This window comes from Osmerus mordax, chromosome 25 (genome assembly GCF_038355195.1).
Source record: "Osmerus mordax isolate fOsmMor3 chromosome 25, fOsmMor3.pri, whole genome shotgun sequence".
NCBI classification, from domain to species: domain Eukaryota; kingdom Metazoa; phylum Chordata; class Actinopteri; order Osmeriformes; family Osmeridae; genus Osmerus; species Osmerus mordax.
Window position 1 is genome coordinate 4001947 of NC_090074.1, and position 15143 is coordinate 4017089.

The 15143-nt window shown below is 34.7% G+C and overlaps 4 protein-coding genes across 4 annotated transcripts; all 4 read left to right on the forward strand.

Annotated features, from left to right (window-relative positions):
• The first annotated feature begins 1669 nt into the window (after positions 1-1669).
• LOC136933308 (olfactory receptor 4B13-like) lies at positions 1670-2611 on the forward strand. The gene has a single exon (XM_067228625.1). The coding sequence runs from the start codon at positions 1670-1672 to the stop codon at positions 2609-2611; it is 942 nt and encodes a 313-aa protein (XP_067084726.1).
• A 1683-nt stretch (positions 2612-4294) lies between these two features.
• LOC136933309 (olfactory receptor 4B13-like) lies at positions 4295-5236 on the forward strand. Its single transcript, XM_067228626.1, has one exon. The coding sequence runs from the start codon at positions 4295-4297 to the stop codon at positions 5234-5236; it is 942 nt and encodes a 313-aa protein (XP_067084727.1).
• Positions 5237-7345: 2109 nt separating this feature from the next.
• Positions 7346-8287, forward strand: LOC136933310 (olfactory receptor 10R2-like). The gene has a single exon (XM_067228627.1). The coding sequence runs from the start codon at positions 7346-7348 to the stop codon at positions 8285-8287; it is 942 nt and encodes a 313-aa protein (XP_067084728.1).
• A 3487-nt stretch (positions 8288-11774) lies between these two features.
• or55c1 (odorant receptor family 55, subfamily C, member 1) lies at positions 11775-12722 on the forward strand. The gene has a single exon (XM_067228628.1). The coding sequence runs from the start codon at positions 11775-11777 to the stop codon at positions 12720-12722; it is 948 nt and encodes a 315-aa protein (XP_067084729.1).
• The last annotated feature ends 2421 nt before the right edge of the window (positions 12723-15143 follow it).

Here is a 15143-nt window from a genome sequence, read left to right on the forward strand (position 1 = left end):
ACTTCAGCCCAGGCTTTGTATTTTATTTTTTATTTCTTGCTTCTCCGTACAGCACATAATTCTGTTGCACTAACATTGAATTGCTTTGTCTTATAATGTGGATTGTTTTTCATTACATGTCTGCATCACCTGTGATTCACCTGTGATTATTTAGCAAATGTATTCGCAATTTACGGCATGTGCTAAATAAAGGTCTCAATGTAAATTTTGTGTTTTCAATGCTTTTACATGCATATTATTCATGAAAGGTTTGAAGGTTCATAGCAATGTGTATACCTATGTTTATGTTATGTGTGTTATGTGTTGGGTGTGTGCACTTTCCTTACAGTAAATCAACGGATTTACAATATCTTTGGTTTTATGGTGTTTCTTTTCTCAATATTACAAAATGTCACCTAAAAAAAGGAAACAAATGAGACAATCGTTATAGACTAATTCAATTGTTTGAATTTAAATTCAATTCAAAGCACATTATGTTGACTATTAGATGTTCTCAGTCCTTTCAGACAACTGCATTACACTTGCAAACATCTCTGAATGTTTACTACATTGCAATAACAGCATATGTGCATCACCTGGAAGCTCAAAGAAATACATGTTGATGTATGTACATGATATATTACAATATATACAAATATTCTACAAGAAATATCCTGTGATCCGTTGACTAGACAATGTTAAAAAGTAAGGTTGATGTTAAGGTTCAGCCTTGTCAATATTGAGCTTGTTCTAACAACATAGACTGGCATAAGCTGTTACAACTCAACCTGTTTTTAATAAATATTATAGTTCTGGAGATATTAGTTAGATTATGGAGGTGAAAGAACGCTGTTAGCTTCTGCAATAAAACTATATTTCAATAGAGCCATTGAAAAACATGATGAACTAAATGATATATTCAGTATGTATTTGACTATGACAGTAATATTAAATAATTGCATTTGAACACATTGTGAATTGTACAGTTACTCATAAATTATATTTACTGGTCTATAAAGGCCAGTTATTATAAAAGGTTACCTAAGGTCTGCTGCATCTTTCAGAATGCATTCTCATTCAAAAGGTGCCTGCTGAATGATCTGGTGCTTCTAGACCAAACAGAAACATACATTGTGCCAACATTAAAAATGCTAATTACAAATATAAAATATTATTTTCTTAATCTGAAAGAATATTAGATAAAATCAACATACATTATTATAGTAGAGCACACCCAGTGGTGGAGGAATGAATATTTACTCACTTCTCATGATGAAAGAATACTGTCCAGGGATTCTGATCCTGTGTGACAGTTTGAGCGTATCAAAGACCACATGACTGAAGAGGTTAGAAATAAGTTCATAAGAGCTTCTCTTAAATTCATTTCATATGTGTGGAGATAGCACACAGGTAAATGACTGACATGAGTACATTAGAAATGTTAGTATAAAATATTAGTCAGTTCCTATTCAAGTGTTGTGATTTATTGCTATTATTGTTATTATTAGTAGAAGTACTAGTAGCAATAATATTACTACTTTTACTACTATTTGAATTACTATGAGGATTATTATCATATTAAAGAAATGGAAAATATTGTAGATGGTAAACTTTTATTTGAAAAGAAGAGCAATAAATAAATAACATTTGTATTTCTTTCCCACAGTGTTTTAAAAAATCTGTCTCAATTATGGAAAATTCGTCTGATGTTACATACATCGTGTTGACTGCCTACTATGGAATGGAAAAGTTGAAGCATGAATACTTTAGCATTTTTCTTATTATCTACATCATCATCATTACGGAAAACATAATTCTAATTTCTGTGATCGGTGTTGAGAAAAAGTTGCACGAGCCAATGTATTTTTTTATTGGTAACTTAGCAGCAAATGGTGTCTATGGAAGTACTGTTCTTTTGCCAGCCCTTTTGAGTAATTTATTATCAACCAAGTATGAAGTATCACTAGCCTGTTGTCAAACCCAGATATATGGTTTACACACGTATGGTATTATTGAATTTACAATTCTTTCTGTGATGAGTTATGATAGATATGCTGCTATCTGTCACCCATTGCACTACCACACAATCATGTCACTCAGCAAAGTGTATAAGCTTATTGTGTTCACTTGGGTTTATCCCTTGATTGTATTTCTGATTTTTGTAATCATCTCTATTCAACTACGATTTTGTCAACAGGTCATTGACAAGTTGTACTGCATCAATTACTCACTAGTGAAGCTATCCTGCTCAAATACAGCTGTTATTAACATTGTGGGTTTAGTATTTACAGTTCTATATACTTTTCCACAGTTAATCATGGTCCTTTTCTCGTATGTACAGATTTTCAGAATATGTTTGTCTTCTAGGGAGATGAAGATCAAAGCCATCACAACTTGCACCCCACACCTGTTTGCTGTCTCATTGTACTCTATAGGATGCTTTTTTGAAATACTGCAAAGCAGATTTGACCTACGTCATCTGCCTTACGAAACTCATGTGTTCATGTCCCTTTTCTTTCTGATATTTCCCCCTATTCTCAATCCACTCATTTATGGTTTGAGTATTCGATCCATACGCCTGTCAGTGTTCAAATGTATTAAAGGTCATAGAAAAACTGTGCCAACACAGTAGATTATTTTCTTGTTTATTGATCATGTTAATGCATGATTTACCATATTCAATAGATTTACTGAAGAGTCCATTACTTTAACCCAGACTTGTATTTATTTATTTATTTTTGCTTCTCCATACAGCATTTAATTCTGTTGTACTAACATTGAATTGCTTTGTCTTATGATGTGGATTGTTTTTCATTCATTTCTGCATCACCTGTGATTCACCTGTCATTATTCAGCAAAAATATTCGCTATTTACGGTATGTGCTAAATAAACGTCTCAATGTAAATGTTGTGTTTTCAATGCGTTTACATTCCCATTATTCATGAAAGGTTTGAAGGTTCATAACAATGTGTATACCTATGTTTGTGTTATGTGTGTTTTGTTTTGTTGTTGTTCTTTTCTCAATATTACAAAATGTCACCTAAAATAAGTATACAAATGAGACAATTGTTATAGACTAATTCAATTGTTTGAATTTAAATTCAATTCAAAGCACATTATGTTGACTATTAGATGTTCTCAGTCATTTCAGACCAACTGCATTACACTTGCAAACATCTCTGAATGTTTCTGTGATATATTGTAAGTATATATCAGGGGCATTATAAGTATATTGTATGACAGTTATTAATTTGAATGTTTACTACATAGCAATAACAGCATATGTGCATCACCTGGAAGCTCAAAGAAATACATGTTGATGTATGTACATGATATATTACAATATATACAAATATTCTACAAGAAATATCCTGTGATCCGTTGACTAGACAATGTCAAAAAGTAAAGTTGATGTTAAGGTTCAGCCTTGTCAATATTGAGCTTGTTCTAACAACATAGACTGGCATAAGCTGTTACAACTCAACCTGTTTTTAATAAATATTATAATTCTGGAGATATTAGTTAGATTATGGAGGTGAAAGAATGCTGTTAGCTTCTGCAATAAAACAATATTTCAATAGAGCCATTGAAAAACATGATGAACTATATGATATATTCAGTATGTATTTGACTACTACTACTAAAGGCCAGTTATTATAAAAGGTTACCTAAGGTCTGCTGCATATTTCAGAATGCATTGTCATTCAAAAGGTGCCTACTGAATTACCTTGTGATTTTAGGCCAAACAGAAACATAAATTGTGCCAACATTAATATTTATAAACGCCAATCACAAATCTAAAATATAATTTTCTTAATCTGAAAACATATTAGATAAGATCAACATACATGATCATAGTATAGCACACCCAGTGGTGCATGAATGACTATTTACTCACTTCTCATGATGAAAGAATACTGTCCAGGGATCCTGATCCTGTGTGACAAAGTTTGAGCGTATCAAAGACCACATGACTGAAGAGGTTAGAAATAAGTTCATAAGAGCTTCTATTAAATTCATTTCATATGTGTGGAGATAGCACACAGGTAAGAACTGACATCAGTACATTAGAAATGTTAGTATAAAATATTAGTCAGTTCCTATTCAAGTGTTCTGATTTATTGCTATTATTGTTATTATTATTAGTATTAACAATAATATTGCTGCTACTACTACTAGGATGACTATGAGTATTATTCTCGTATTAAGGAAATTGAAAATATTGTAGATAGTAAACTTTTATTTGAAAAGAAGAGCAATAAATAAATAACACTTGTATTTCTTTCCCAGTGTTTAAAAAAATCGGTCTCAATTATGGAAAATTCCTCTGATGTTACATCCATCGTGTTGACTGCCTACTATGGAATGGAAAAATTGAAGCATGAATACTTTAGCATTTTTCTTATTATCTACATCATCATCATTGCGGAAAACGTACTTCTAATTTCTGTGATCGGTGTTGAGAAAACGTTGCACGAGCCAATGTATTTCTTTATTGGTAACTTAGCAGCAAATGGTGTCTATGGAAGTACTATTCTTTTGCCAGCCCTTCTGAGTAATTTATTAACAACCAAATATGAAGTGTCACTAGCCTGTTGTCGAATCCAGATATATGGTATACATACGTATGCTATTATTGAATTTACAATTCTTGCAGTGATGAGCTATGACAGGTATGCTGCCATCTGTCACCCATTGCACTACCACACGATCATGTCACTGAGCAAAGTGTATAAGCTTATTGTGTTCACTTGGGTTTATCCCTTGATTGCATTTCAGTTTTTATTTATCATAACTCTTCAACTACGATTTTGTCAACAGGACATTGACAAGTTGTACTGCACCAATTACTCACTAGTGAAGCTATCCTGCTCAAATACAGCTGTTATTAACATTGTGGGTTTAGCATCTTTAGTTCTATATAGTTTTCCACAGTTAGTCATGGTTCTTTTCTCGTATGTACAGATTTTCAGAATATGTTTGTCTTCCAGGGAGATGAAGAAAAAAGCCATCACAACTTGCACCCCACACCTGTTTGCTGTCTCTATGTATTCAGTTGGATGCTTTTTTGAAATACTGCAAAGCAGATTTGACCTACGTCATCTGCCTTACGAAACTCAAGTGTTCATGTCCCTTTTCTTTCTGATATTTCCCCCTATTCTCAATCCACTCATTTATGGTTTGAGTATTCGATCCATACGCCTGTCAGTGTTCAAATGTATTAAAGGTCATAGAAAAACTGTGCCAACACAGTAGATGATTATCTTATGCATTGATCATGTTAATACATGGTTTACCATATTCAATAGATTTACTCAACAGTCTATTACTTCAGCCCAGACATTTTATTATTATTATTTTATTTGTTTGGTTCTCCGTACAGCATATAATTTTTTTGCACTAAAATTGAATTGCTTTGTCTTATAACATGGATTGTTTTTCATTCCTTTCTGCATTACATGTGATTCACCTGTCATTATTTAGCAAAAGTATTCACTATTTACGGTATGTGCTAAATAAAGGTCTAAATGTAAATTTTGTGTTTTCAATGCTTTTACATTCCCATTATTCATGAAAGGTTTGAAGGTTCATAACAATGTGTATACCTATGTTTATGTTATGTGTGTTATGTGTTGGGTGTGTGCACTTTCCTTACAGTAAATCAACGGATTTACAATATGTTTGGTTTTATTGTTGTTCAGTTCTCAATATTACAAAATGTCACCTAAAATAAGGATACAAATGCGACAATCAGACAAATTCAAATGTTAGAATTTAAATTCAATTCAAAGCACATTATGTTGACTATTAGATGTTCTCAGTCATTTCAGACCAACTGCATTACACTTGCAAACATCTCTGAATGTTTCTGTGATATATTGTAAGTATATATCAGGGCCATAATAAGTATATTGTATGACAGTTATTTATTTGAATGTTTACTATGTTTCAGTAACAGCATATGTGACTCACCTGGAAGCTCAAAGAAATACATGTTGATGTATATGTATTGTACATTACAATATATACAAATATTCTACAAGAATTTTCCTGTGATCCATTGACTAGACAATGTCAAAAAGTATAGTTGATGTTAAGGTTCACCCTTGTCAATATTGAGCTTTTTCTAACAATATACACTGGCATAAACTGTTACAACTCAACCTGTTTTGAAACCATATTATAGTTCTGGAGATATTAGTTAGATTATGGAGGCGAAAGAACACTATTGTAACGGCGATAGGTGGTGGACTCAAAAGCACGACTCAGAATATTCACAAAAAAGGTTTTACTGGATTCAGAAGTCAAGGCAGAGAATGACATGAGGTACAAAGACAAACTAGCAATGAGAGATTGAAACACAAGGGCTAAATACACTGGGGCTAGATTGAAAACAGGTGCTGTCAATCAGGGCTGAGCAGGTCAATCGCAGGCAGGGTAGGAGACACTGAAATGAGAGGAGAGGTGAGTACACAGAAAGAACCAAGACATGACCTCTGGAGTTGGGCGGGATGTGACAACTATTAGCTTCTGAAATAAAACAATATGTCAATAGAGCTATTGAAAAACCTGATGAACTATATGACATATTCAGTATGTATTTGACTAAGACAATAATATTACATGCTTGCATTTGAACACATTGTGAATTTTACAGTTACTTATAAAGTGTATTTTCTGGTCTATCAAGGCCAGTTATTATTAAAAGTTACCTAAGGTGTTCTGCATATTCCAGAATGCATTCTCAATCAAAAGGTGCCTGCAGAATAATCATGTGCTTTTAGACCAAACAGAAACATAAATTGTGCCAACGACATTCATAATTATAAACGCCAATTACGAATCTAAAATATAATTTTCTTAATCTCAAAGAACATTAGATAAGATCAACATACATTATTATAGTAGAGCACACCCAGTGGTGGAGGAATGAATATTTACTCACTTCTCATGATGAAAGAATACTGTCCAGGGATTCTGATCATGTGACATAGTTTGAGCGTTTCAAAGACCACATGACTGAAGAGGTTAGAAATAAGTTCATAAGAGCTTCTGTTCAATTCATTTCATATGTGTGGAGCACACACAGGTAAAAAAATATTTTATTTTATTAGAAATGTTAGTATGAAATATTTGTCAGTTCCTATTCAAGTGCTCAGATTTATTGATATTATTATTATTATTTGTAGTAGTAGTAGTAACAATAATATTGCTACTTCTAATACTATTTGAATTACTATGAGTATTATTATCATATTAAGGACATTTAAAATATTGTAGATGGTAAACTTATATTTGAAAAGAAGAGCAATAAATAAATAACATTTTATTTTCTTTCCCAGTGTTCTGGGATCAGTCACAATTATGGAAAATTCCTCTCATGTTACATTCATCGTATTGACTGCTTACTATGGAATGGAAAAATTCAAGCACGCATACTTTAGCATTTTTCTTATTATGTACATGATCATCATTACGGAAAACGTACTTATATTTTCTGTGATCGGTGTTGAGAAAACGTTACACGAGCCAATGTATTTTTTTATCAGTAACTTAGCAGCAAATGGTGTCTATGGAAGTACTGTTCTTTTGCCAGCCATTTTGAGTAATTTATTATCAACCAAATATGAAGTATCACTAGCCTGTTGTCAAACCCAGATATATGGTTTATTCACATATGGTATTATTGAATTTACAATTCTTGCAGTGATGAGCTATGACAGGTATGCTGCCATCTGTCACCCATTGCACTACCACACAATGATGTCACTGAGCAAAGTGTATAAGCTTATTGTGTTCACTTGGGTTTATCCCTTGATTGCATTTCTGTTTTTTTTTTCCTTAACTCTTCAACTACGATTTTGTCAACAGGACATTGACAAGTTGTACTGCATCAATTACTCACTAGTGAAGCTATCCTGCTCAAATACAGCTGTTATTAACATTGTGGGTTTAGTATCTGCAACTATATATATTTTTCCACCGTTAGTCATGGTCCTTTTTTCGTATGCACAGATTTTCAGAATATGTTTGTCTTCCAGGGAGATGAAGATCAAAGCCATCACAACTTGCACCCCACACCTGTTTGCTGTCTCTATGTACTCTATAGGATGCTTTTTTGAAATACTGCAAAGCAGATTTGACCTACGTCATCTGCCTTACGAAACTCAAGTGTTCATGTCCCTTTTCTTTTTCATATTTCCCCCTTTCCTCAATCCACTCATTTATGGTTTGAGTATTCGATCCATACGCCTGTCAGTGTTCAAATGTATTAAAGGTCAGAGAAAAACTCTGCCAACACAGTAGATTATTTCCTTGTGAATTGATTATGTTAATGCATGGTTTACCATATTCAACAGATTTACTCAAGAGTCTATTACTTCAGCCCAGACTTTGTATTTTATTTTTTTGCTTCTCCATACAGCACATAATTATGTCGCACTAACATTGAATTGTTGCCTTATAATGTGGATTGTTTTTCATTCATTTCTGCATCACCTCTGATTAACCTGTCAGCAAAAATATTCGCTATTTACGGTATGTGCTAAATAAAGGTCTCAATGTAAATTTTGTGTTTTCAATGCTTTTACATTCACATTATTCATGAAAGGTTTGAAGGTTCATAACAATGTGTATACCTATGTTTATGTTATGTTTGTGTGTGTACCTTTTTACATATGCACTTCCTTACAGTAAATCAACTGATATAGAAAATGTTTGTTTTTATTGTTATTCTTTTCTCAATATTACAAAAGAGCACCTAAAATAAGGACACAAATGAGACAATCGTTATAGAAACATGCATCAAAGGTCCAATGCTTGTTCACAAGTACCCTTCTCCTGTGCTTTAGTGCGTGTGTGTGTGTGTGTGTATGTCTGTGTGTGTTGCTCTTGACTTAATCTTACTTGAACTAATAGTGCCATCTTGTGGATAGACGATTATTCTCACTGCTCATTGATAATTCATGTATGCTTTTACGAAAAAAATATTTGTTCAGATTAAATCATACTTAAAATGTGATTTAACACAATCATATTGATACAAGCAGAAGACTGGATCAAAATATACAGCTTTCCTGTTCGAAGTCCATCCTCTTAATATGCATGTCAAGGCTTGTTTTCTCAGTCATATTAGAGGTGCTTGTAGAGAGGATATCCTGAGTGCCTCAACCACTAAGGGGAACCCAGATAGAGGCCTCAGTTGGAAATTATAGAGCTTGTCATAAAAAAAAAAAAACTTTAATGAAACTCACAACATGAATTTGGGCACAGACTGCTCTTGTGAAGCGCCTCTCCAATTCTGCACCAGCAGATGGAGCCCTTGTTCCCAACAAGCACCTCATCCAGCCTCAGTACAGGATGAGGGAGCACGATGTAAACAAGCCCATGGGTGGGAGTAAACAAAGTCATTCATGACCAAATGAAATGACGAACAAAATGGAGAACAAAGATGGCTTCTCGGTCACCTATTGAACAACCAAATTAGAAAGTTCATGATCAAGTGTGAGAAGAATGGAAGAATTTCACAGATTTAACAGGTGTATTGATGGATTTGGTTTCCTTAGCTCCATGTCACTGCATCTGACCATGTGCTATGTCATTTATCTTTTGTTCCTGGTCTACAGAAATAAGCTATTAGGTTGTCAGCTTACCTTAGTCTTTAGCCGACTACATCCTTTTGTCCTTTTTCCCTTATAGAAATGGCAAAAAAACGACAACAGTGACTAAGTTCATGGCTTTCTATGAAGAAACATTTTCCCATCACTATCAACATCTACACTGATTGGTTTGACAAATCAACTCTACATTTGTTGCCCTGGCAACAAAGCTCAGGCAATAGAAAACTGAGGAGGGCCATTTGAAGGGAATGTTTGTCTTAACAGTCCTGGGTAACTCCATGGGCCTTATACTGTATTCCCTACATAAATGTTATTTATGCAAAAGAACCCATACTGCCAGCTGCATAACCTACAGTTCATTGTTTTAATTGTCTAATTGTTAAGTGTTTACAGGTTAAGTAATTGCCAACACCTGTTTGTTAGTAGTAATGAGTAGTTAATAATAATGTTTGGAAAAGAGGATATGCTAGATCGATAGAATAAACATGGTTGTTTGCAGGACATTCTAATCATAGTCTAAGGCCAAAATCAACCTGTAGTTTTGTATCAACTTTCAGATTGACATGGCAGGGTGAGAGATTGGCTGGGGTTGTATGTAACTTCTTAAGTTAGATGTTTATGCTGCCACAAAATAGTAGCAAAATGTAAAAATAACCACCACACCAAGATAAACATTAGCATAGGCAGGGAACATTATAGGTTTGGACTGCAAATTACCTGTCTGTTGCACATTCAGGTCAAGTATATGTCTTTCACGCCTTAATGAACACAACATATTTTAGTTTGGTGACAAAACAAATTAACAAGCTCATTAAACAATGCTGGCCATCTCCAATTATATCCAACAGATTTATAAATTAGCAAATTAGCCTCGGTCAAAAATTGCTGTCCCCACAGATTGAGATAAATGGTAAAAAAAAAAGAATCTTGTTCTGTACAAAGGTGATTAGAATTATGAACCCAAAACAAGAGTGGCCAAATTAAATTGGCCACTGAAGATAATGAATGGAAAACATAAAATATCCAATTAAATTGTTTTCACCACAAGTCAACCCACATAAACTGCTGATTGTTTAGGATTGCTTGAAAGTCACTCAGACCTAATCAAATCTAGGTAATAGTGTTGTGGCAACCTCTGAGAGTCACAGAATTGAGATGCATAAGATTTAGGACAACACCATGTATTTAAAGTTTGATTTACATAAACAGCCACACCAATTAGAAATGGACCGATTCAGGTTGTTTGTATAAAATAAAATATACAATAGGACAGAGAATATTTAAGAAACTGACAAGAAGAGGAAGTGTTAAAACCATACCAAGTCATACCTACATACTGTATGTAACCTATCCAGTCATTCGGCATAAAGTTAACATCTACCCCATATTCCTTCAACTTTAAGATGAGCATTTTGTATGGTTTGTAGTGCACTTCTCAAATAGCAAGCAACCACAACACATGATTACATTCATGGGTTTGTGGGGTCTGTTAAATATATACACACTGTTATATTAAACTGTAAACTTCTGATCCTTGATCTTCTGCTGTACTTTCTAAAGAAGTATTCTTTATGTTAATAAAATGTAATGCAAACACACATTGGCAAAGTCAGGGGATCCTAGGATGATGACATTGACTATGACTAGCAATGCCCCTATCAGAACACATGCTCCCTCTGATTGGTTAAACCTAGGACGTCTTCGTTTCAAATGGATCATGGGATTGGAGAGGACAATTTAAGAAGGGGCACACTCATTTGTCCAAGAGCGGGGCAGAACCAGTCACAGAACCGGGTGTTTTCATTCTACAGCGTGTCACATGCTACTTATTGTCTCTGAGTCTCCGCTCATGAACTTTGGTGAGAGCTGAACAGCGCAGCAACAATAGGACACGCTTTCAATTGATCAACAAAAGGTAAATAATATCCTGCATATTTTCAGCCGTTTCTCTAGATACAGAGAAAGAAAATAAGACCAACTGTTTCCTAAGGAACACTGCAGGAGAGCAGAAGAGTTGGAATGGAAAGATCTGTTTCTTCAAGTTCTCATCATCTTAATTCATATTGTGCGTGTTTGTGTGAATATATTGACCAATATATTGAAATATTGACCCAAACAAAAGTTGTCTTATTTTGGTTGCAGGTATTACTTCCAAGTCTCCAGAAGCTGGAACTATGGAATTTGGACCCTCCAAAAACTTCTCTCATACAGAATTCTATTTGATCGGATTTACAAACCTTTACGAGAGCCGAAGTCTCCTCTTTATTCCCTTTTCCATCCTCCTCCTTTTCTCAGTGACGTCCAACATCGCCTTAATGTTCGTCATTGTGAAGCAGAGAAGTCTCCACTCTCCCATGTATGTGCTCATAGGTTGCATTGCTTTTGTTGATGTAGGTGTTCCGCTGGCAGTGGTCCCGAGAATGATCTTCAGTTTTGTTTCAGATATAAATGTTTTCCCTCGAATATTGTGCCTGATTCAGATGTGGTGGGTCCACTATTTGTGTGCCTTTCAGTCCACTATCCTGTTTGGGATGGCCGTCGATCGGTTGTTTGCCATCTGTTTGCCTCTACGTTACAATGATGTCATGAGCTACAATAACTGTCAGATAGCTTCAGCTGTGGTTGTGATTCGTAATACCATGATAATAACAGCCATGATCTCCCTCGTTGGAACCCTCACATTTTGCTCATCCAATGTATTTTATGGGATTCACTGTGAGCACCAATTGGTGGTTACCATAGCATGTGGTGACACAAGGAAGAACTACTTGGCAGGTATGCTCAGTTTCTGTGTGATAGTAATACCTGACTGTTTCGGCATCGCTATTTCGTACGTGGCTATTTTTGTGGTCATATTCAGGTCAGCTGGTGGGGAGTCCCGTTCCAAAGCCATCCATACTTGTACCACCCATCTCTCGGTCATCTGTATCACCTTCTTTACTTCCATGATTGCATTTATGTCGTACAGGATTCAACATGAAATGACGCAGGATTTGCGTATTCTAATTAGTCTGATGTATCTTCTAGTTCCTGGGATATGTAATCCGTTAATTTATGGCATTAGAACCAAAGAAATAAGGGAGCAACTTGTAAAACTAATGAAATGTGGAAAGGTTAAGTGACAGTAAAGCTTGTTTGGGAAGTAATGGGCTTTCAAATTCTAGTGAAATTATGACAAATGAACATCCTGTTTTCCAGTTGATCATATTAGGTTTCTAACTCTCTAGCCTCTATTAAATACACATTTTTGCATTTCAAAGACTTTCATGTGTGACTGATAATATATACAAGAATGGTGAATACATTGTGATTTTCTGAAATGTTGGCTTTACTTGGAATAAACTGTTTATTTATATTATAGTAAATTAAAAAGTCACTAGCTCCTATGCAATGATTATTCTTATTGGTTTTACGAATTGGCAGCTTGGATATTCCAACTGTCAACAAGGGCATTCAATACTATGTCTGATTGATTTGTGAAAAAGTCATTACAATTGATATCCTAAAAGTATTTTAATGTAAATCAGTTATGTATGGACTGATTCAAATGAACCTTATTCCCAGGACAGAATATACAATCTCATTTAAATCTCAGTGAGGTGATTTATTTGCATCCTGCGACTTCTGAAATGTCTAATTGTTCTTCCACTAATTAAAAGAAAATTATGAAAGGATGTGGTATTCATTTTCTCAGTCTTTTAGAAACACTGTGCTACAGAGAAATGGAAGATATTCTCATGGTTACAAAGGCATGATCAGGTGCAGATGTTATTTTACTTTAGTTTCTCATAAACATGAATACAATGTATTAGGCCTTTACCAGTTAAAACATGGCCTTTGGACCATTAGGGCTTATGAATGTTGACTGTTGGTATTATCCTTTTTCCATACTGTAAGCAATAACATACTGACCGTCAATCTCAGACAGGTGATCATATAGCTGGAACTTTATATAATTACAGAGCACAAAAATTCAACATAATTCTTCTGTCAGATGCTTATGCTGCAGTACCAAAATCACAGAGAAGAAATAAAGATATATTATTTCTTTTTTATATTATATTCTAAATCTGAATGCATAACGTTATTCCCAGAGGGGTTGTCTGTCAAAACAAAGTTAGATTATAAAACATCCAACTGTTAGAGGAAAACATTTGGGTTGATTTGTAAAATGTACTTGTATCTCTGCCCATGGGACGTTTAAGAAAAATTAATGTTTTTCTCACACTAATGAACATAAACACATTAGTTTAGTTTGATGACAAAGCAGAAATTAACAAGCTCATTAAACAGTACTGGCCATCTCCAATGGGATGATGTGTTGTATTAACTGTTAGTAAGTCAGCCATGATCATAAATTGCTGTCCCCATAGATTGAGATTAATGGGGAACACAAAGATCTTGGTCCTTTCAATGCTCATTAGAATGCTAGTGACCTAAATAAATTGGTCACTGAATTTTATAAAGCCAAATAAATTGTTTACGACTTTTCAAGCAATTTAACGGATAGATCATGTTTGAAAAAGCCTTGTAACGGTGTTTACACGTACAGTAATTATCCATATAAACAAGAAGGCAGATCGACTTCTGCATCTACTCAGATCTCAATTAACTAGACAGACCTTGCCAGTGATTTGTAATGCTTTCCAAACAGGTATATATAGAGATGTGTTGTATGCCTATATAGGGTGAATCTTTTTTAAGATGAATGATGAGTCATTACAGAAATAATGTGTTGCCACTGCAAAAAAAAGAGAAAGAATCCAAGAGAAAGAAAGAAAATGGAAGAGAGAAAAAAGAAAAGGAGATAAGGGAGCAACTGAATGATAAAGTGATGGTCAAGTCACCTTTTATTGGATAAAAAAAGAAGTACCCACAATACGGCACACATGTGCGACTGTCCGTTGATCTCAGATGGCGCGATATTCAGTTTTGAGTAATGAGGAGCATGCTCATCGAACACTGAACAGTTTATAAATACAGTTATTTACCGTTTCCAGAGACCACTTTTCCAAAAAACACTTTCTGGGCTTCAAATGTAAAATATTTCATAGAAACACAACGTGGAGGACACGGGTTCACATTGGAAGTCTCCGATTCTCACACACACACACACACACCTTGGAATACAAAACCCATTTACAAACCTTTGTAGAGATGGCATGCATACAAAAATAGACAAGTGTATCTGATCCTTCATATTACAGTACTGGTTAGTTATTGCCAGTCCTTATCTGTCTCTGTGAATCAGAGTGTAGGTACCACGAGGGAAGGACTACATCTTGTTGACATCCCTGTCCGTGGTGTCGTCTGGTTTACAGAAACTCAGGAGGCACGACAAAATTATCTGAACTCTGATTCGTGTCTTACATTTTGTGCCGGCATTACGGCAGTGTAAAACCCAGTCCATTAAATAAATACATATCTACATGTACACTCATCGAACAACGCAGACGTCCTCGTGTTTACGAGACCGTTCGTACATGCAGAACGCACATACGGAACGCACATCAAAAATAAGATTGCTTAGAATTCATTTAAGA

What these genes read in the sequence shown, in the direction of transcription:
- LOC136933309 (XM_067228626.1), top strand. Translation starts at nt 4,295, where the DNA reads ATGGAAAATTCCTCTGATGTTACATCCATCGTGTTGACTGCCTACTAT.
- LOC136933310 (XM_067228627.1), top strand. Translation starts at nt 7,346, where the DNA reads ATGGAAAATTCCTCTCATGTTACATTCATCGTATTGACTGCTTACTAT.
- LOC136933308 (XM_067228625.1), top strand. Translation starts at nt 1,670, where the DNA reads ATGGAAAATTCGTCTGATGTTACATACATCGTGTTGACTGCCTACTAT.
- or55c1 (XM_067228628.1), top strand. Translation starts at nt 11,775, where the DNA reads ATGGAATTTGGACCCTCCAAAAACTTCTCTCATACAGAATTCTATTTG.